This window comes from Varanus komodoensis, unplaced genomic scaffold, assembly GCF_004798865.1.
Source record: "Varanus komodoensis strain SLA01 unplaced genomic scaffold, ASM479886v1 scaffold2, whole genome shotgun sequence".
Taxonomy (NCBI): domain Eukaryota; kingdom Metazoa; phylum Chordata; class Lepidosauria; order Squamata; family Varanidae; genus Varanus; species Varanus komodoensis.
The window spans coordinates 2,413,598-2,434,349 of record NW_025335568.1 but is presented as its reverse complement, the minus strand read 5'-3'; the positions used below and the strand labels follow the sequence as shown (position 1 = coordinate 2,434,349).

At 57.3% G+C, this 20,752-nt stretch overlaps 1 protein-coding gene across 1 annotated transcript in view; it reads right to left on the bottom strand.

The window, feature by feature from the left end:
- The window catches only part of LOC123022514 (transcription factor COE1-like), an 81,563-nt gene that overhangs the window by 15,946 nt on the left and 44,865 nt on the right, over positions 1–20,752 (bottom strand). The window contains exons 7-11 of the mRNA XM_044428259.1: positions 14,424–14,505; positions 10,981–11,098; positions 8,344–8,477; positions 7,723–7,849; positions 2,868–2,956 (exon numbers count right to left, since the gene is read on the bottom strand). Coding sequence (XP_044284194.1) covers positions 2,868–2,956; positions 7,723–7,849; positions 8,344–8,477; positions 10,981–11,098; positions 14,424–14,505 — 550 coding nt within the window. The remainder of the gene's footprint in view (positions 1–2,867; positions 2,957–7,722; positions 7,850–8,343; positions 8,478–10,980; positions 11,099–14,423; positions 14,506–20,752) is intronic.

The following is a 20,752-nucleotide window of genomic DNA, read 5'->3' as shown; positions in this document are numbered from 1 at the left end:
TCCCCAGGAATGGGGCCACGCCGCCAGGCCCACGGCCCCACTCCAGCTCCTGCCTGGGACCCGGCCGCTCAGGCAGCAGCCGGGGGAAGGGGCTGGGCCGGGCAGGGCAGGGCCGCCCCCTCCTTGGGGTATCCCCGCTGAGTCCGTGGCCCACTGCCCCAGCTCCTGCCTGCGCACTTACTCCGAGGCAGGGCCTGGGTGAGATGCAGGGCCGCGGATCTCACGTCCCCCCGGGCAGCTTCCTCTCAGGCACAAGGGAGGCACAATCCGCGGGTGCTGCTTCCCAATTCAGGGCGCCCCCCCACCCCAGGGGAGGAGCAGAGGGCATCGGCTCTGCCTGGCTGCCCCGTTCTCCGGGCAGCCCTGGGAGCAAATGCCGGCTCCCAGGAACTGCCTTAGCACCCCACACAGGGAGGGTGCTCTGAGCAGGGCAGCTGCGTGCGGTGGGCAGGGCCCCCCACCTCCCATGCCAGAGGTGTCCCGACCAGCTGCCCTCCCCCAGGGAGCCTCACGGGCCCTGCTGGTGCAGTGGGGATTCTCTGACAGCCACGGCGAGCTGGAATCAGTCGGCAAGCATGGCTGTCAGAAAGAGACGCCTTGTTCCTTCTGGGGTGCCCCTGGGGAAGCCGCCAGTAGGGAACAAAGCGACCCCCGCGAGCCCTTCGGCTCAGCGCTTACGGGCTGCTGCTACCTGTGATCTTTCCCACTCCCCAGGGCCAAAGGATTGTGCTGTGAGCCGTCCTTTTGGAGAATGACAAATGTTTCAGGTGAATGTACACGAATTTGCTTTCTGTCAAGGCCCAGACGGCAGATGGAGGAGAATCAGGTGCTGGAACGCAGAATCCAGGTTGGAAATTACCGCCTCTGAAAGCTCTCCCGTCTTACAGTAGTAATGGTGGTGGTAATAATTAATAAAAATTAATGATGAGGGTGATGCTGTTTGCAAATAGAAAACTGACAGACAAGGAAAAAAAGATATTCTGCTGCCTTTCTTCACCTGCTGTTTCCCTCTGCTGTCTGTTCTCAGCACCTGCGGTGGGAGAAGCTTGCACCTGGAAGGGGCTGAGGAAGGTGGCTGGGACCCCCTGCAGGCAAAACCTGCCCAGGATCGCCGCTTTGCTCCGGGGATTCCCACAGAAGAGCTGCTTTCTCTGGAGTGTGGCTCATTTTCCATCCCTCCGGCCCCGTATCATGCATGTTCCCAGCTCTTCTGGTTCGCATCTAGTCCTGTGTGCCCCTATCTTCTTTCCTTCCACCCCCGGGTGTAAATACAAGTTAAAAGAAAGGCATGGGGGTGCACCCTCTTATCATGCAGGGAGCTCTGGGCGAGAGAAGATCTCTTGCCACAAGAAGGCAAGGCCACAAGAGCCACCCTGGACCAGGCCGAGGCCTCCCTTATCCTGGGTTTTCTTCCATCCAGATGCCCTCAGAGCCTTAGGAAAGCGGGAGGAGAAGCTTTTCCCTGTCCAATGCATAACTGTGTAAGTGCCCTCATTTTCTTGACGACAGAGCCCCAGGCTTGCGGTCCGTCCTCCAGCCCCTTCACCATTTCCGTTGCCCTTCTCTGCACATTTCCCAACTCCAAAGAGTTCTTTTTAGGTGCTATGACCAGAACTGGACGCAGCATTCAAGCTGCATGACAAGAGACCCTGAATGGAAGTATGAACTTGGCTGAATCAAGCTGGATGCCTCTCTTCTTTTTTATGCCTATCATAGAATTTGCCTTCTTGCAGCAAGCAAATGGGCTGCTGGCTCAGACCTTGACAGTGTTTATGTGAAATAAATAAATTGATTGATTGATTGACTGACTGATTGATTGATTTATATCCTACCTTTTTCCTACAAAGGGCTCAAGGCAGCTTACATCATCTCTCCTCCTCCATCTTATCCCCATAACAACATCCCTGTGAGGTAGGCTGGGCTGAGAGTCTGTGACTGGTCCAAAGTCACCCAGTTGGCTCCATGGCTGAGCAGGGACTAGAACCCAGATCGTCTGAGTCCCAGTCCCATGCTCTTGACCACTACACCACACTGCCTCTCTGAAATTGGGCTTTTCGCAGGTTTGCTTCCACTGAACCGCATTGGCTATTTTGATGCCCATTCTGCCAGTTTGGAGAAATCCTTTGGGAGCTCTTTGCAAAACCACTCTAAATAATTTGGTAAGCTCAGCAAATTTGGCCACTTCACTGCACACTCCTCAATCTAAACCATTTACAAACAAATTAAAAAGCGTGGGCCGCTATTTAAATCCTTGCAAAACACCACTGATCAGATCGGTCGATCCTGAAGGAAAACAACCCTGACTACTCTTTGGAAGGTCACGTACTGAAGCTGAAGCTCAAATACTTTGGCCACCTAATGAGAAGGAAGGACTCACCAGAGAAGACCCTGACGCTGGGAAGGAGACGGTTGAGGTGTCTGGATGGGGTCACTGGGGCGGTGGGTGTGAGCTTGGGTGGACTCCGGGGGACGGTGGAGGACAGGAGAGCCTGGAGGAATGTTGTTCGTGGGGTTGCAAAGAATCGGGCATGACTTTGAACAACATCAGAAGACCACTGTTTCCATCCTGCTCTTTTCTGCTCTTAAACCAGTTCCGAACCATTAAGAGCCCTTCTCCTACTGCACGTTCTCCTACTGCCACGTTTCTCAGAAGACTTTGCTGAAAGCCCGGTGAATGCCCAAGCAAGCGATGCCTGCCACCCCCCACCCCCGCACGGGTTTCTTGAGCTCCTCAAGGACTCTTCAAATAGTCCAGCTGGAACTCAGTGCAGCTGATCTCACAAAACGCAGTGGGCTTGCCTTAATCTCCACACGGCAGCGCACCAAATGCAACATGAAGAACCGCAAAAGAACGAGCCGCACCCTACCTTGGGCAACCGCTCAGGGTCCCCAGGGTGCCGAGGAATCACCTTCTGCAGGCGCTGAAACCCATAATCGATGGTTGGCTCATTCAGGGCTGTGGGTTGAGAAAGAACGAGAAGATTAGAGTCCAGTGGAGCGGAAGTAGTCACTTTGGGAAGCCCAAACCGTGGGGTTCCTTTTGGGAATCCTGACCGAATCTCCAAGGCCTGATCCATGCACTGCCAATGGCCCAGGCTGGAGGGAATAGCTGCCTCCTTCCGGGACCTGGTTGGTCCACAGGGAGGATCCGTGCCTTTATTAAAGTTTCTAGCAAAAACAGCCTTGAAATGGGCAGGGCTGAGGGCTGGGGGGCACTTTGTGACGGCAGGGAGGGGGCAGCCCAGAAGTAGAATATTCAGTATCCGTTCCTGGGAGGCAACGAAGAGGTGAAGCTGCTTCAGTAGAGGAAACAGTTACGGTTCTCACAGCCAAAGGCAGCTCTTGTCTAAGGAACGCACCTGCGAAGGCGGTTTCAAGGCAATTCTGTGCAATGCTTTTCTTAACAGCCTGAAGGCCTGAAGACCTTGGCGTGGCTCCAGGAAACTGTTCTGGCTTTTGGATGCTGGGAAAGTTCATGACATCATGACGGGACTTCTTGGACCTTAATAGCCTCCTGGCTGTTCTTCTGGTAAAACCCATCCAGGGCAACTCTTATGCCAGTTGGATTAATTAATTAATGATCTGAATGAATACATTCTATTAAAGAAATTCCTACGAGATGTACAATATCTTGTCCTCGTCACTCAGAGGACAAGATTACATTCCAGAGAAAGGTACATTTTGAAAGGGAGATTTTCGGAGACGGTGGGGTGGGCCTGATCTGTTGTGGCTGCAGCTATTCCGGAGATGGGATGTGAGGATGCAAAAGGTTCCATCATCATCATCATCATCATTTTCTATGCCGTCCCATTACTAAAAGTCTCTGGATGGCTTACAAAGGATACTAAGCTACATCACAGGGTTGCTGTGACATCGAAATCAGGGTGGGATGAGTTCCTTGGAGATAAGTTCACTCCGTGTTCCTTCAAGACAGAGCAGGATACCTTTGTATTCCCCGTGGATACAAAGAATGTAAAGAAACCTTTCCAGCAGAGCCAGTTTGTCCTGCCCCTTGGCAATGGAGAGAATGGGTACCCACGCGAGGAGAGTCAGCCCCTCTGCTCCATCAGAATGGCGAGATCTATTTGCATACACGACAGCATCTCCGCCGACGAGCCCTTTAATCATCATCCTACCTTAATTTACCTCGAGTCAGCGGCAGCAGAGCGGCCCAAGCCTCTCCGGCCGCTTCCACCTGTCCTCACATGACTTGCCTTCCGGCACAAACAACGCCGAAAACGGCAAGGGAAGCGCCAGCCGCCCCCTCCTCCTCCGGCCCAGGCCTCCCCACTGCCCGTCAGCACACCGAGCCCCGTGAGCCGGGGTGCCCCCCCAGACCCCAGCAAAAGACCCATCTGTCACCGAGCAGGCGTGCGATCCCTCCCTCTCCCTGCCTGGCACCCCCTCCCCCCTCCCAGATTGGCTCACTTCATTACTGCGCCCAGATGAAGACAGATTGCCTGGTTTAGCGTAAGCAAATGCCGCAAATCCAGTTCTGAGCAGCGTTCGTGCACCAGTAATTGGCATCGATTTTCTCCTGCTCCCCCGGTAGGCCTTTCACAGGCCGCAGCACACGGGATTATCCATGCAACGGGCGGGGGGGGGTGCATACTGTCGAGGGCGGCCCTGGGGACAAGCGCAGAGGACGGAGCGCGGCTGCGCAGCCCTGCCTTCCTCTGCCCGCCTCACTTCAGGCCTGCGGGCCAGCTGGGGAGCACGGCCGTCTCCTGCCAGCCAGGCGTGGCCAGGTGTTGCCTCGGGCAGCGCTCTGTCGGGGCGCCAGGTAAATGGGGACGGACGGACAAGGCCCCCCAAGCCTTTGAAGGCAGTGCCTGGATCAGAAGCTCGCTCTGAAAGCAAATCCACCTCTCAGTATCCAGGCAGTATTATCATTCCGAAAAGGCAGGCATCGCTTCCCACGGTATAAAAGCTGTCTCAGAGCAACTCCCCCCGCCCCCAGACACAAACGTTGGTGATTGAGAGAGCAGCGCAAGCACACAAGTAAATGAAGACCATAAACATCATCCGAAAAACCATTTGGTAGAAAGTCTTTGCCCGCCATACCTACGATCTCTCCCACACCCACCCCGCTGCCCTGCCCAGGGTCTGGGACAAACACCCCAATGCCCCAGGGGGACAGGACGCCGAAACGCCGGCAGGATGGGTGCCAGGCAGGCTGCCTTGGGGTGGGGGGGCGCCATGCCTGGATTCATGCTCCACAGCGCATCGCTAAGAAGTTCCTGCTGGCCAGGAGAGCTGACCGGAGGCTTCCGAGTTCGGGGTGGTTGATCTCAGCGCTGTGTGTTTCTGGCTACCCACATGCTAAGTGCTCCCAGGACATGTGCAGGGTAAACATCCCCCTGCCCCGGACAGCAAAATTTTGCCCAAACCGGATGCGCTGCTTTGCTCGCACTTCCTGCTTGCCTCTTGGGAACCCCCAGCACGACTCCTAGGAATTCAGGAAGCCGTTTTATACAGGATTACTCTGAAGGGCCCCGAAGCCCAGTTTGCTCTGGCTGGCAGCATCTCTCCACAGTTCCAGGAAGAGAAGCTCCCCCCACGCCCCCCCCCCCCCCGCCCTGATCCTTTTCACCGGTGCTGCTGGAAACTGAACCTCAGACACTCTGCAGCCAAAAGATTCATTCTGCCACAGACCTACTGCCTGCCAGCCCCTGGATTTTCTGGAGGGGGGCATCTTTGACTCCTGCTTTCCCAAGTGAGGGGAAAGGAGAGGTCTTTACCAATCTCCATCTTCACCGCTGCCAGTCCCTCCCCTTCCTTGCAGAGCCAAGACTCCCAAGCAGCAGGTCGATACGCATAGATAATTCATGAGCTGGAAAGAGGAGTGGGGAGGGGGGGAACTCCCCCTGCACAATTAGCCTGGAGAAAGACCAGAGACCCCTGTGCATCTCCCTCCACCAGCCCGTGAGAGAACGGCAGGCAGAGAGAGTGCTTCTGTGTTCGCCTCTGGGCATAATGCAGCCCTCCTTCTCTGTCTGTCAGTCTCTGTCTTTCCCTCTCCGCACAGGGGCTCCCTGCCTGCCCCTCTGCCCAGAGATGGGCAAGGACTCCAGGGAGAATCCATCAGATTTCCTCAGCTCAGCTCCCCAGATTCCAGCAGTCTTTCTCTCTTCCCTAAGTCCGCTTACGCTGAATGTTTGCACAGGAGTCCAGCAGGAAGGGAGTCCCCGCGGAATTCTGCGCACGCAACGCACAGGCTTTGCAAGTTCTGTGCAAAGAGCTCTGCGATTTGTGTATTTGGTGCTAAGGATAGCACACTTTGTGTGCAAGTGTGTGCAGACTTGATCTCAGCTCAGTCCGCCCTTCTATTCGCTCTCTGCCTCTCTCCCAGTCCCCCTTTCCACCCTTCCTGCGCGAAAGCTGAAGGCTGGGCTCCCACCACCAGCACCGAGGCAGCCCAGGCTGAACACCCCCGTCGAGCTCACAGCCACCGTTCCAGGGCACATGGGACTGAAATGTTGCGAAGCAAGTTTCTGGCCCACAGAGAAAGGGGTGGCGAGATGGGGCTGTGCCCGGAGAGAGCAAAACTGCCCACACGGGACTCTCATGGGTTAAGGCAGGACAGGGGCTTCGGCCCCGATAAAATCGCCCAGCCGACCTGCTCGCGGAAGAAACAGCGGCACTTCCACAAACCGCGCCAGGAGCTGTTCTGCAGTTTCCTTTCCAGACTTCCTCACCTGCAGGGGCACAGGGCTTCTCTGGCCAGGCTGCAGCCTGCTCTTCATTTTAATTAAAGCACCGCGAACGGGCGCTGCGTCGCGACGGCAGCGAGCCACGCCAAGGCGACTGACTGCCGGCTGCTCCCTCCTGGCGATCCACCCAGGGGGTCTGCCGGAATCTTCCTTCTCTGCCCTCGGGCCAGAAAGTGGGCAGAAGTGGATGCAGAGAAGACGGACCGGAAAAAGTGGGGGTGCGAGGTGGAGATGTGGGGGGCTTGGAGAAGAAGGTGCATGGTGTGAAACAGCCATAGGGGTGCAGAGAGTGGAGGCAAAGGGGCGGGAAAAGTGGCGAGAAGGTTGCCCCAGACATTGGGAGAAAAGGGTGGATTGAGTGGGGGAGTTCAGCATTTTCCGGAGGGGGTGGACTCAGCAGGACAGAGCCCCCCCCCCCCCCCCTTTCTGATGCTAGGAAATGTGGAAATGGAGGCCCCCGGCCGAACAAGAGTGCCAGCCGCCACTTCGCTCCAGGTGCCGACCCAGACCCAAGGCCAGTGTGTGGATCAGGCACCGTCCTGCTCAGCCACTTGCCGGCAGCCCATTTTTGAGAATGAGACATGTACTGGGGAGGGGGAACCCCAGCCTCCATCTCTTCCCCCATAATATGTGGCCCTCCTCTAAGACCAGCATGTTCTCCTGCTCTCAGTGTAGCCCAGATGGCTGTCCCTGCCGTGTGCCCAGGAGACTAATGGAACAAGCGTCACCAGGCCTCCGCGTGGCCTGGGCCACCAACGGTGGAGAGCAGGAGTGGCGGGGGGTCTTCACGGCAGAGAAGGCTATTCATGGTGCTAGTCCTCATGGCTCCGTGCCGCCTCCCGCGCCAGAGGAAGTGTGCTGGGCATGCCAGTTCTGGGCAACGTGGCTGGGAGGGTGACCTTCAGGGGGCTCCCCGCCAAGGCAGCTGGACGGCCACTGGGGAACGGAAGGCGAGGCCGATCCAGCGCGGTCCTTCGCGCGCCCCAGAGCTCCCCCGTGCCCTCCTTACCGGTGTAGACAAAGCGTCCCGGCGCCCCCTTGCAGAACTGCTTCGACTTGTAGGACAGCGTCACTTCCACCACCCCGGGGATGTGCCTCGGCGGCGTCTGGACGCGGATCGCGTGCGGCGTGATGAGCTGCGAGAGAGGCGGGGGGGGGAGCCGGGAGGTGAGAGGCGCCTCCCCGGACCTGGCGTCCTGCACCCCCAGGTGGGGGGTGCTGGCACAGGGGGCGGCTGGTGCCACTCTCCAGAAGGGGAGCAAGGGCCAGCTTCGAGGTCCACGTTTTCCCTCCAGCCCCCCCGCCCCGTGAGGATTCTGAGCGACCCTTTGCCGGGAGAGGCGTCGAGTCCTCCTCGCGGCCCCGTCCTCGCAGGCCCCTTGTGCCGTTCCAGATGCTGCCACAGCTGCCCCTCTCCCTGCGCTGCGTTGCGCACAGAAATAGTCCGGCGACTCCACGTGGGACGAGGCGCTCAGCCAGGGAGCTTCGGCACCGGCTCTGCCCCGTGTGTCCCAAGGGGGTCTGCCCTGCACAGGACAACATGCCCCCCTCCCAGAGGGAAGAGTCCCGGCAGGAGGGGCAGCCGTGCTGGCGCTTCGGCCCCCGTGCGCCTCGGCCATCAAAGGCTCACCTCGCTCCAGACCAGCATGGTGCCGAAGACCACCTGCAGCCCGTCAAAGAAATTGTCCCCGATCACGATGACGGTGGCTCCGCCGGTGGTCCAGCCTTCGCTGGGGCTGATGGCTTTGATGCAGGGGGTGGCAGCTTCGGGCGGGAAGGGGGAGACAAGGACACGTCAGAGAGCAGGCAAGGGGGCACAGCGGGGCAGATGGACGGGCGCCGGGAGGGGAGAAGAGATGCGGAGGGTGGAGTCCCACGGAGCAAGGAGACAGAAGCCAGGAGGCTGGGCGAGCTGACAGCCCCCGGGCTGCAGAGGGGCTCGGGTCCGCCAGAGGGAGCAGGTTAACGGCCAAGAAGAAAGGCTGCAGAACTGGGGTGAGCTACATGTATCCCCCAGCTCTTTCTGCAGCCCCTGAGGCAGCTGGAATTGGGGGAAGAGGAGACTATTTTATTTCTTATTATTTGTTTAACATTTAATGCACATGGTAGGCATGTCATGAGCAGAGCTGGTTGGATTTGGGGGTCAGACTAGATGTCCCGGGAGGCCCCTTCTGACTCGCTTGGTCTCTGTGTTGCCATGTTTCTACTTATTTAAAACATTTGTATGCTACCCAATTGTGCCACAGCACCTCTGGGTGGCTCACAATTACAAGATAAAAACACAATAAAAACCAATGACACATTGCAATAAAATACAAGCAAAAATACCAAGCAAGGCCTTACAGCATTGGTTATTATTATTATTATTATTTTTTTTTAAAGGAAGGTCTTTGCCTGGCGGCGAAAAGAAAGTAAGGAAGGTGCCAGGCGAACCTCCTTGGGGAGAGCATTCCAGAGATGGGGAGCAGCTGCAGAGAAGGCCCTGCTCCTCGTGGCCTTCCCTCTCCCCTCCCGAAGGAGATGCCCCGAAGGAAAGCATGCAGGGGCAGTGCGGATCTTGCTGTCAAGCAAAGCTGCGCTCAGAGGAGCGTGTGGCACGGCCAGACGTGGGCAGGGGCTTGGCAGCGCAGGGGTGGTCTTGAGGACAATGGGCTCTGAGCGATGGGCCCCCACTTCCGCCAAGGCTGCCACCTGCCGTCGGCCCTCCTTCCTCTTAGCTGGGATCTTTGAGCAGACCCAAACCTTCCGGCAGGTCTGGAGTGTGCGGACTCAAGGCGCCCCGTGTTCAAATTTGGCCCGGTGACTTTCTCTCAAGCACCTTGCCTCGAGGGCTGTGGGGAAGGCAGGGCCCCGTGCATCGCTCCAAGCGACCTGGAGGAAGGGGCAAGTTTAAAAAACACACGGAATCGAGGGGAGGGCTCCTCTCTGCAGAGCACATGGAGAGCTGGCAAGCTGCATGTCCAGGTCTCCTTGCATGTAAAAAAAAATTGCGCTCGAGAGCTGGTGAGGTTGAAAGCCGCCTGCCTACACAGAGGCTTTCTGGAGGTGGGAAAATGGCTGCGGGGTACATTGGGCAGCTCTTTTTAAAAGCCACACCCTGAACCCCAAAGCTAGTATGAGCCCGAAGGCACGGGGAATGCGCTGCAGCACCAGTCCGCCACCACACCGGGGGGCAGGGGGAGAGGAGCTGGCCAGGAGCAGGGAGCCGTGCCGCACTGGGTCGCCTCTCAGGGTCCCTCGGAAACTGGGCCTTTTTCGGGCAGATGCCAAAGGGCGCTGCCCATTTCCTCCAGTTCAGGACCTGTTTGGGCCACGCTGTTGTAGCCGCGATGCAGAGGAGATGCCAAGATGGGACTGCGCTGGCCGGGCCTTTTCCAGCCAGCTCTACTGGTCTGGCTCTGGGTTTTGTGTTGCGGGAATTAAAGTTGTATTTTATTATTGATTTACCCTATGTATTACATTACTCTATTAAGCATTCCTGTTTTGATTTTTGCATTGCTTCTTGTAGTTAATATTGTACTTTGTGTTTTTGTTTTGATTATATTATTGCATTTGCATTGAATTTGTATTATTTCTGCTTTATTGTAAGTTGCCCAGAGAGCCCTCTGGGCGATGGGGCAGGTGATGACGACGACGACGACAACAATGCTGAACAGCCACAAGTTCCACACCAGTCTTAGCTGGCCTGCTGTGTTGGACTGCAGTTCCCATCACAGTCATGGCCATGCTGACTGGGGAAGAGGGGAGATGTAGGCCAACATGCCTGCACGGCACCAGTTCGGGGAAGGCTGCGCTAGCAATTACAGAGATGTAGTTTTTGTTTGGAACCTATGAGATTTGGGCCAACAGAAATCGGAGGGACCGTGGGAGCGAGAAGGGCAGCTCGTCCATCAAGCGGCCTGCAAGCTGGGGAGCACCGGCAGTCGCAGGGCTCTTTGCCGTCCAGACATGGGGGGTTGCACCCTTTGTTAATGAATCACGTGGCTTTTAATCCGACCATCACACGCAAGCCCATTTGCATTCCACTGGCACTCCAAAACTCCGTAAAGCGTGTTCTCTAGACATCATACGAGGTACGAGAAAACGTACCAGGGCCATCTCACCCCAAACGACCCAAAGGGTAGCATAGGCTGGCATGCTCGCCTTTGCCCCCCCCCCCCCCCATGGAAATGGGCCCGTGAGACCATCCCTGGAACGGCATTTCGCCCTCCGCGTGGGCCCCGCCGTAGCGAGCCTCTGCACTGTGCCCCTTTGCTGGGGTGCGTACCTTCGGAAGGGTCCAGTCTCCGTGCCCGGCGCCCGTGCTTGGAGTTGTTGTGGACAAACATGTTGTCGGACACAGCGAGGACGTGGCCATCCACATTCACGGTCGTTGAGACCACGACCTGAAGGGGGAGACATCAAGGAGGCCCTGAGCGACACGAGCGCCCGAGAGACAAAGCCCGAGGCAGTTTCATGGCCCTCCCCAGCTGAGGCCGTTTCAGCCGCCAGGCAGAGCTGCCCAGGGCTCCGGGCTCATGCCTGCCCTAGTGCTGCCCGGATGCTCTTTCCCATGGTTTGGGCCTTGATCCTTCCAGCTGCTTACATGCACATTTCCTGTAAAATAAATAAGGCTAAGGACCAAATTACATTTTGCACACGCTTGCTTGCAACTTTCCCTGGCGTTTATCAAAACAAAACAGAACAAAAAGCAAGCAGATAAATAGTGCCGTGTGAGGCTGCCCTTTGTGAGGAGCATGTGCGTGGAGTGAAAGGGGAAGGGAGTGGGCCCCTGAACCTTTTCCTTTTAGGCCGTTCCACATTGTGGGCAGGAATAGCAGGGCCTCCGTCTTGCTGGGATTGCCAAGAAGTTGCAAGATGAAATATCAGAAAAGAAAGAACCTCCTGGGGAAATGATAAAAGTCCAGTGCGGCAGCCCAGGGGGTTAAGCCGTACAAACACAAGGAGGGCCCAGCTGATCAGCCCAACGGTCCATCATGTCCAGCTCGCTGCCCGGGCAATGTGGGCTCTTCTGGCACAGCTGCGCTTGAGCAGAGCCTGCTGCACGTGCCGCTGGATCAGGCGAGCCCACCTGCAGCCTCAGGAAACCAGAATCCCAGGAAGTCTTAGATCATTGCCGGGATGTTTCCAGTTTTTTGTATATGTGTACTGTTATTTATTTGTTGGAAGCCGCCCCGAGGCTTACGCGAATGGGGCGGCATACAAGAATCCCAAATAAATAAGTAAAATAAATAAAAAAAAATTCAGGGGATTGCCTCCCCTCCACGCTGCAGTTGCAAAGTGAAGACTGCCATAAATGGGGCAGACGAGGAGGGGCGCCCCCAAGGGATGGGGCTCGAGGGGCTCCTGCCACGCAGAGGTGGCAGATCTTCTGGGCTGCGCACGGCTCTGGCAAATGCCTCATTCTGCGGAGGAGGGAGAAGGAAGGGGAAATCTCTGTTTGTTTTCCTGCAATTTGCTGCATACTGCTGCAATCTCTCTCCATGTGGAGAGGCTTATGCATTGTATAATAAATAAAGAAGGAAGGAAGGAAGGAAGGAAGGAAGGAAGGAAGGAAGGTTGGCATGGGAAGGAGAGAGGCTTGTCTGTGTGGAAAAGAGCTGCGAGATTTTTCTACTGCTTCCAAAGGAGGCAGCTTGGTGGAATGGCAGACACGTCCAAGGATCTTTTCTAGCTGGGGGCAACTGAAATTAAGGGTAGAAGAATGCCAGGAGGGGTGGTTCCAGCCTGCAGGACGACCTTGCAGTGGTGGCCAGCAGCAGAAACTTTCTCCGTACCTTCAGAGGTTAAGTGGAGCAGGAAGGGGCCCTCTGCACGCACTCACACATCCAGCTGCACGCCAAGAGATGCCCGTAGGATGCAGCGGTTCAGCATGGGAGGACATCTGGGGCCCAAGGCCCCACTGTGCCCTGCAGCCTTCTGGGTGACTCTGGGCCAGTTACTGACTCTCATCCTAGCCTACCTCACAGGGCTGTTGTGAGGATAAAAACAGAGAGGGGGGAGGCCATGTAAGCCCCATGGATTCCCTGAAGGTAAGGAAAAGTGGTGTTATATTTCTCTCCAGCCCTTTTCCTCTTGTGAAGAGCCCAAACCAGCTCACATGGTTCCATTTAATCCTCATAGCAACAACCCTGTGAGGTAGGCTTGGCTGAGCGGGACTGGCTGACCCACAGTCACCCAGCAAGCTTCATGGCCAAGTGGGAACTAGAATTCGGATCTCCTGGGCGCCCCCATCCATCCATCAGGCTAGCCATAAAAATAATGGATAAATAAAGACGGCACGGCTGGGAATCACATCAGCCAAACCTTGCTGGCACAGCAGGATCCTGGCTCGGAAAACAAATGCTCATAAAGCCTCTCACAGTCTAAATTTTGGCCACAGGGAAATCCACCGAGGGGCTGAGGTGCCCTGGTCTGCCAGTGCCCGGGACACACGATGAGCCCATCCGGGTCATGCAGCTGACCCGCAAGAATGCAAAGCTCTCCTCTGCGGGAGGGAAACTGAGGCTGCGCCAGAGGCGCTGGAGGGCTGGCCATGTCGGGGTGCTGGCAGTGGGGAGACGAGGCCTCCCCAGGCGTCAGCCAGCGCCGACTGGCTGAGGCTTCATCATCAGGTTCCTCTCATAACGATATGGTAATTGTGACATTTTTACATGATTAACAGCCATTCCAATTTGCATAGCGCGGTGCCGGGGTGGAGCAGACACCCACCTTGATGAGCTGCTGCTGCTGCTGCTGCTGCTGCCACCCCCGCGGGTGGGAGGGGAGAGAAAGCCCCCCCCCCAGCAAAGGGAGAAGCTGCACCTTTGGCAGCTGCTGACTCTCCGGCAGAACGGCGAGCGCTGGTGGAACCGCAGGGGCCTCGCAGGGCAGGGGACGCTCCCCCCGACACGCGACCGACTGGGGCGGGGGCTGCTAGGCCCTTGAGAGATTCCGGGGCCCAGGCCAAAGGGACACACAAAATCTGCATATGTTAATTCATCTCTGTCTATGCAAATTTAGAAAGAATGAGGGTTCCTTTAAATTTCACAGCTGGTCGATTCAGGGCTCATTGGAACCGCCTCAAACAATGCTAACTAATTTGCACCGTGGCCCAGATCTTCCAGAAACAGGCAAAAGGACCCCCCAGCACCAAGCCCGGAAGAGCAGAGCTATGGGCTATACGTGTTTATATCCCTCCTACGCCCACCGATCGGGACCCCCTGGGAGCTAACCCTTCCCAGGTGCAATGCTCCCCAAAATCACCCTCCCACAGGACAGGTTTTCTGAAGCAGGGCAGCTGGGATGGGGTTCTCCTCCTGTGCTTCCTAAGGGCCATGTGGCTGGGAATGGTGGCATTGTAGTCCACCCCATTTGGAGGGGGGCACGTTGGGGAAAACCGTTCTAAGTGGAAGTGGGTACCATGATGAATGCCTGGAAGGACGTCCACACAGGCACCCTGGACAGGGTTTCCACTCCCTGAATCCCCAAGCCGCCTGGCCCCTCACCTGCTTCCGGACCGGCCCCACTCATTTCCCAAGGGGGCCACCGCCATCAACCCTGAGGGCGTCTGCACGCCCAGACCCTTCTCCCCCCGACCGCCGCCCACCCATACAACTCCCCTTTCCTCACAACCCGCCCACCACGTCCGAGATGTGCCGAGTCTTGTCTGGGACACGCAGGCAGCGGGGCAGGCAGCCGGACAAAACCACGGATGCCACAGGGTTGTACCTGGAAGCGGCGCATGTCCCGGGGATTCCCTGCATTCTTTAGGCAGTTCTGGTTGCACTTGAGGAAGAACTTGAGGAAGAATCTGGAAGGAGAAGAAACAGAGAAGGTGACCAGGTTGCTGTGCCCGGCCGCCTTCCGACGGTTTCCCTGAGGCGCTCCAGGCCCCTTGGCTGCCCAGTGGCTCAGGGGACCAGCACACCCAATGGATGCTGCCCACACGCCCCTTCGAGCGCGAGCCAGAGGCAGAATCTGCTGGCTTCGCTGAAGCTTCCCTGGCAAAGATGCCCAGCCCAGCCCAGCTTCCCTGGAACAGGGGCGAGGATTGCAAAGTGCCACATCCCCCAGCACAGCGAGAAGCGACTGAAGCTTCTTTCCAAAGGCTCACTGCCGAAAAGCCAACCATGTTTATGATAAACATGTTTATGATAAACCATGATAAACCAGGTTTATCAGGAGGATGCTGTATTTGGGAGTCTGTGTAGAAAAGGCCACGTGTGTAGGAGGGGAACCTTTGGAGCATCGCTTCAGCTGGTAACTTTGGCAGGAAAACCTGGAACTGGGTCCAGAAACAAACCGGAAGCCGGTGAGCATAATACCATGCCGGCATCGTAAAGTCAGCATGCTCTCGTCCTCGCCAGTCCTGTAGCTGCTGTATTTTGGGATTTCTGGAATATCTCCAAGGGCAGCCCCACATACAGCGCCATGCAGGGATCCGGCCAGGAGCCGTGGCTGCACTTGCAGCTCTCCGCAGAGCTTTAAGAAAAGGGATTCAGGTATGCCGGGGATCCTGGGATATGTTGGTCCTTCGAGGCAAGCAGGGGATTCCCGGGACGTCCAGCGCCCTCGCAAAATTACGGGCCTTTCAGCTGGTGCTGCACAAACGCATGGCGGCAACTTCTCAGTGCGGGGTCACAGGAAGGGCAGCTGGGCTGGGAGGGGTGGCCTGTGAGGAGAGGCTGAGGGAACGGGGTCTCTCCAGCCTGCAGGAGAGGGGACTCCAAGGGGCTCTTTTAGCAATCTGAATGTATGTGAGGGGATGCCACGCGGAAGAGGGCCGTGACCTGTTTGTCGCGGGCAGGATGTGTCCCAATGGGGCAAAGCTCAAGGAGCCAGGCTTCAGGCGGGATGCCAGGAAGCACTTCCTGACGGATGGGACCCCTGGGATACGGAATGGGCTTCCGAGGGAGGTGGTGGAGGCCCCATCAGTGAGGGTGTTCAGGGAAAGATTGGACACCCACGTGCTGGGGAGTTGCACATGGTGGGCATGTCATGAGCAGAGCCGACTGCAGCCGGGGGTCAGACTAGATGGCCCAGGAGCCCCTTCTGGCTCACTTTGTTTCTATGTTTCTAACTTAGGGGAACTGCCCCTGTGAGCCCGCAAACACAAGCACAGGAAACAGGTTCAAAGCAAAGCCCTGCATGGTGTTCAGTGGGAGTCTTGCGAGACAAAACCCAAATGTGCAGCTGAGGCACGCATTTTCTGACCCTGAGGACTAGAGACTTAATTTTAAAATTAAATGGGAATTACATTGTTTAAGTAGACTCCTTGGTCCAAGTAGGCTCCTCAGTTGTGGCCAGTGTGTGGCCTAACACACATTTCAACACCCACTGGGCCGCTCCAAGTTCTCGCACAACCAACACTCATCTGTTGCAACGGTTTTGCAACTAATTTCTGTCTGTGCTGCCCCTTTAAGGCAGCCCTGAAGCGCATCATTCTCTGCTTAAGAGGGTATTGATTGGTAACTGATCCCAGCAACCTTGGAGGCAGCTAATGGGCTGTATTGCTGCAGAGAATGATCAATCAGGGAATACTAACCCTGGGGGTGGGAGAGTCCCGGGGAGGGGGGAGCCGGAGCCCGGAGTGTGGGATGGAAGCCCTGGAAACAGTTGACCGTGTCCAAGCCACCCCGACCCATTGCAGGAGATGTGGAAAGCCCAAGATGCATTTCCTCGTTCATCCCAAAAGGGTTGGCCCAGCATCCGTGCCTCCAACAGCGGGCTGGCACGGGGATTTTGCTGCGGACATCGTTCTTCTTGGTACGGAGCGACATGGAGGGGATGGGGGGCATTCCTTGCCCACTTTGTCTGTGCCAGGATACTTTTCAAGGCAGGAAAGGTGGCCTGCACCAGCAGGGGGTTGGACCGCTGGCCTTCATGGCCCCTTCCAACCCTACTGTTCCACGATCCTAGGATCCCATGATCACTGGGCTTCCCAAAGCGGGCTATGAGTCCCTGGAGCTGGCACTCAGCCCCACGGGAAGTGTGGGGGCAGCGAAGATGCTTGGCCTGCAGGGTGCGCCGTGGGGCAGCTGCCCGGCAGAGGTGGCCCTACCTGGCCTGGCATGCCTGATGAGCCGGCGGGGCTCTTCGCAAGCCCGAGTCGCTTTGCCGAAGCACAGGGGATCCCGGAGAGCAGCTCGCGGGCCGTGCGCTGGAAGCATGCCCCGTGCTGCACCGCAATTCCAGGGGCTGAAGCGGGTTGGGGGCTTGCGGAGAGCTGAGGGTGCGCGAGGCGGGGAGAAGAAAGCCGGAGCAGAGTGGCGCCGCCGCTCAGATGGACAGAAGCTGGCGCACTCGCTCCCTTCCCTCCACGCAGTTCCAGGCTGATGAAATATTTAGGCTGCTTGTGCAGGGTCCTATAATTGTCATCCGAGCATCAATAATTAACGGGCAGCCGTCATGCGTGCTCCGGAGAGGCCCGGGAAGGATCAGAAGCAGGGCAAAACGCGGGTGCCCCCCCCTCCTGTGCTGCTGGTGCGTGTGCACGTGTGTAAGGACCGGACAAGACCTGGGATCTTGCCCGGGCGACGGACAGCAGGTTGCCTGTGCAAAGGCCAGGCTGAGCCCCCCTCCACCTTCACAAGCCCCGGGCAAAGCACGGGGTGCCTCTTGGCCATGGTTGTGCCCCCAGGAAATCCAGGGATGGGCTGCACTCGCCCACCTTCCTGCACTCACTCACTGGGCCAAGGAAGGTGTGACCCGGGCACGTCTGCGCAAGGGGCTGTGCACCATCAGGTCTGCAGGAGGCCCAAGTGTGCCCTCTGGAGTTCTCCAGGGGTCCCTGCGCGGTGCCCAGCCATGCCCCTTCCCTGGCCACCCATCCTTAGCTGGGGTTCTGGCTTGCAGGCAGGTTCCTCTGCCCCGCTCCGTCCGAGAACGTCTCCAAAACTCTCGGGCAGGAAGGGGTTCGCCATCAGCCCCTGGGCCCCCTTCGTGCAGCATTTCCCACTTTCAAGCCGGTGGGCCCAGCCTCGGTGTGGAGGAACAGGGCTGGCGCTCCTGGGTCTCCTGCCCCCCACCGTGGCCCAATGAGTGAGCCGGAGGTGATGGGAGCCCCCGTCCCTGATGGGACGCGCACCTTCTGAGCTTCCCCGTTCAGGGCTTCTGAGGTCTTGGCCTGCCAGCAGCCTCTGTAAAGGAATCTCACGGCCAAGGGAGCAGCTGGCCAGCTCGATAACGGGAGCTGATAACTGGGGCTGGTTCGTTCCAGTTTCCCCACCTTTGCACAGGCTGCCTTGAACAATCAGCTTAGAATTTCTTATATTATTCCCGCAGGAAATGCAGCGGATCTGGCAACTGAACAAACAGCAGCAAAACAGTGTCATTGGTCAAGTTTCTCTTCTCCTTCCCAGTCCTAACCTATTAAAGCTGACTGTGGGATTCTGGGAACTGTAGTCCAATCCACTGGGCTGGAGGAGATGGTTATTAACCTCTTTCCCCAAACTTCTAAGGAAATTGGGGAAACCCAAGCAACAAAAGACTCCAGTTGAGCTACTTTTTGGAAGAAATTTGGCCTCTGGGCTAATGGCCAGAATAGTTGCTTTCTGAGTAAAAAAAAATCCCCAAACAACCAAAAAAAGCAGCCTCATTTTGATTTTGCACACCTGCTCAAGTAGGTTGCCAACACTTGCGAACTAAAGGAACAAGCTGTCACACCGGATGGAACATAGGTCAGACTCAAGCTTGGCCTTCTTTGTTTTCATGCATTCTTATGCCTGATGCCCATCCAGGTTCAAATGCATTTTTGCTTTCCTGAGGGCTAGAAACCTGCAAGGTCCAAAACTAAGAGGAATTGCCTTTATTCAGGCTGGCTTTCTTTTCCTACGGTGGCCACAGGAAAGTCACAAGCGGGTTGTGAGTGCACGAACGCCTTCTTGCTTGTGTAGTGGGCATAAATAAGTTACACTCTCCCTCACAGTAGAGGCACAATTTAGTCATCACGACTAGGAGCCAAGGATGGCTGCGTTCTCCGGGAATTGGTCTCTCACCCTTCCAGCTATCCAGGCTGGCGACTTACCACACCACGCACAATTTGACTCTGTCCTGCCATGAAGCCTGTCCTTTTCGCAACCGCAACCTCATCCAGCCTGCACGTTTCCACATCTGCCGGATCACAGCAAGTTCATGTGGATAACCCGCGAGATGTTTATTTTTTAAGATCAGCGAAACACTGCACTAATCAAAAAAGACCATCCAAGCCGAGCCCCTTGTTTTTTCAAAACGATCTTAAAAAGCAGCGAAGCAACCTTTGGAGGTTAATCACAGGAGTGAAACCTTCTCAAGGAAGGAGAGATGCCAACTTCAGCCCCTGGTTGGCTGGGTTCCTGCTCTCTTTGCAGGTGGTAATCAAGGAAAGGAAGGAGTGGAGGGGGGGAAGAGAGATAAAGAGAGGGAGGGAGGGGGGTTAGGAGACGGTACCCCTCCCCCTGCAAGATTGACAGTGAGCCAGCAGCCCCCAGCCTCAGGGGCTTCTGCCAGGCCCCAATGTCCTCCCCTCCGGTGCCACCGACTTTGAGTAAGAGACAAGAGAAAGAAATAATAATAAACACACGTCGGACTCCTTCACCTCCTCGCGCGGCCGCAGTGCACGCAGGCCCAGGGAGTTAAAAATACAGACAATGTGCATGCATTAGCATCCATAATGCACTAGTCTCCCCATTTAATATGCAAATTCCCAGCGACGCTGCTGAACACCTTCTGTTCCGAGCGCATAAATTTGAATTTGCAATTAGAATAATCTTGTATAATTAATGAAAAGCGTCAATTTTAGCTCCTAAGTAATTTGATTAACATGTTGATAGGGCACTTATCGGACTCTCTAAACCAGAGGGGCCGGGCGTCAGAGGAAAGGGAGAGGGAGGGGGAGGGAGAGGAGAGGAGAGGGAGAGGGAGAGGGAGGGGAAGGGAGGGGAGGGTGCAGGGGACGAGCGAGGAAAGCGGAGGGCCGGGGAGATCCCGCCGCTTCCCCCGAACCTGCGGGAACGAGGAGCCGGCCAAGCGGCGCGGCCGCGGCGGAGGCCGGCGCGCAGCGCCCTGCACGGGAGGCGAGGAGACGGGCCCGGCCGCTGCGCTCCCCCCGCGGGCAGGCGCGCCCGGAGCCCATCCCGGCCGGCCTCCCGCCTTCCGGCGCAGCCGGGGCGCGGGACGGGGGCGGCCCCCCGCCGTTCGCCCCCCGCTCCAGCCCCAGCGGCGGCGCCCAGGGAAGGCCGGCGGGGCGCCCGGGGCCCGCGCGTCTTTACGCGGCGCGGGCGGCTCGTCTCCTGCTTGCGCCCGGGAGCGCCGCTGGCTCTCGCGGGACGGCAGACCCGTGCGGATCGACGGCGGGAGCCCGGGGGCTTGGTGCGGACCCCCCCCCCGGCGCGGGCGCGTTTCCTCCGCAGGCTAGAGCGGGGCGGACGCGCCCTGCTGAGCGCGTCCGTGCCGGTCGCACGGGGAGCGCATCCAGGGTGGCTCGGCAGCCGCGTGCTGGTGCCCAGGACCTCGAGTGGGGCGCGCTCGCGTGTTTCGTGAGCGGAGCCCGAGTTCTGGCCATCTGCTTGCCACTAGCAAGAGCCTCCAGTCGCTCAGCTAAAGCACGGTGGCTTTCTGGGGGGGGGGGGGGGCGGCACACTGCCTAGATGTTAAGAGCGCGGCAAAGTGAGGGCCATGGGGGGGGGGCACATGCAGAGGTCTAAGATGGCGTACTGATTTGAAATACATGGGCATGCTTCTAGTCCCCGCCTCACAAAGGAACTTGTGAACAGGAGCACGTGAGAGATTTCTGGCTGCAAAGTGAGCGCTGCACCTTCGCTCCCCATCCCTGTCTTCACTTTCACTCTTCTAAAACCACCTGTTCCAAGGTGATGCCCCCCATATGTGTTGGTGCCCTCCAGAACGCCTGATTGGGGCATGCTGGGACTTGTAGTCCAACACGTATAGCAGTATATATGCTTTGAAAGGAGGGCCTTGGAAGGTTTGGGTGCGACACGAGGGAGGGCCAGTCCAGAAAAGCAAGCATGTGCCCGGCCCCTGCGTGGAGAGGCTACTGAACGGGCCTCTAGAAAAGCTGT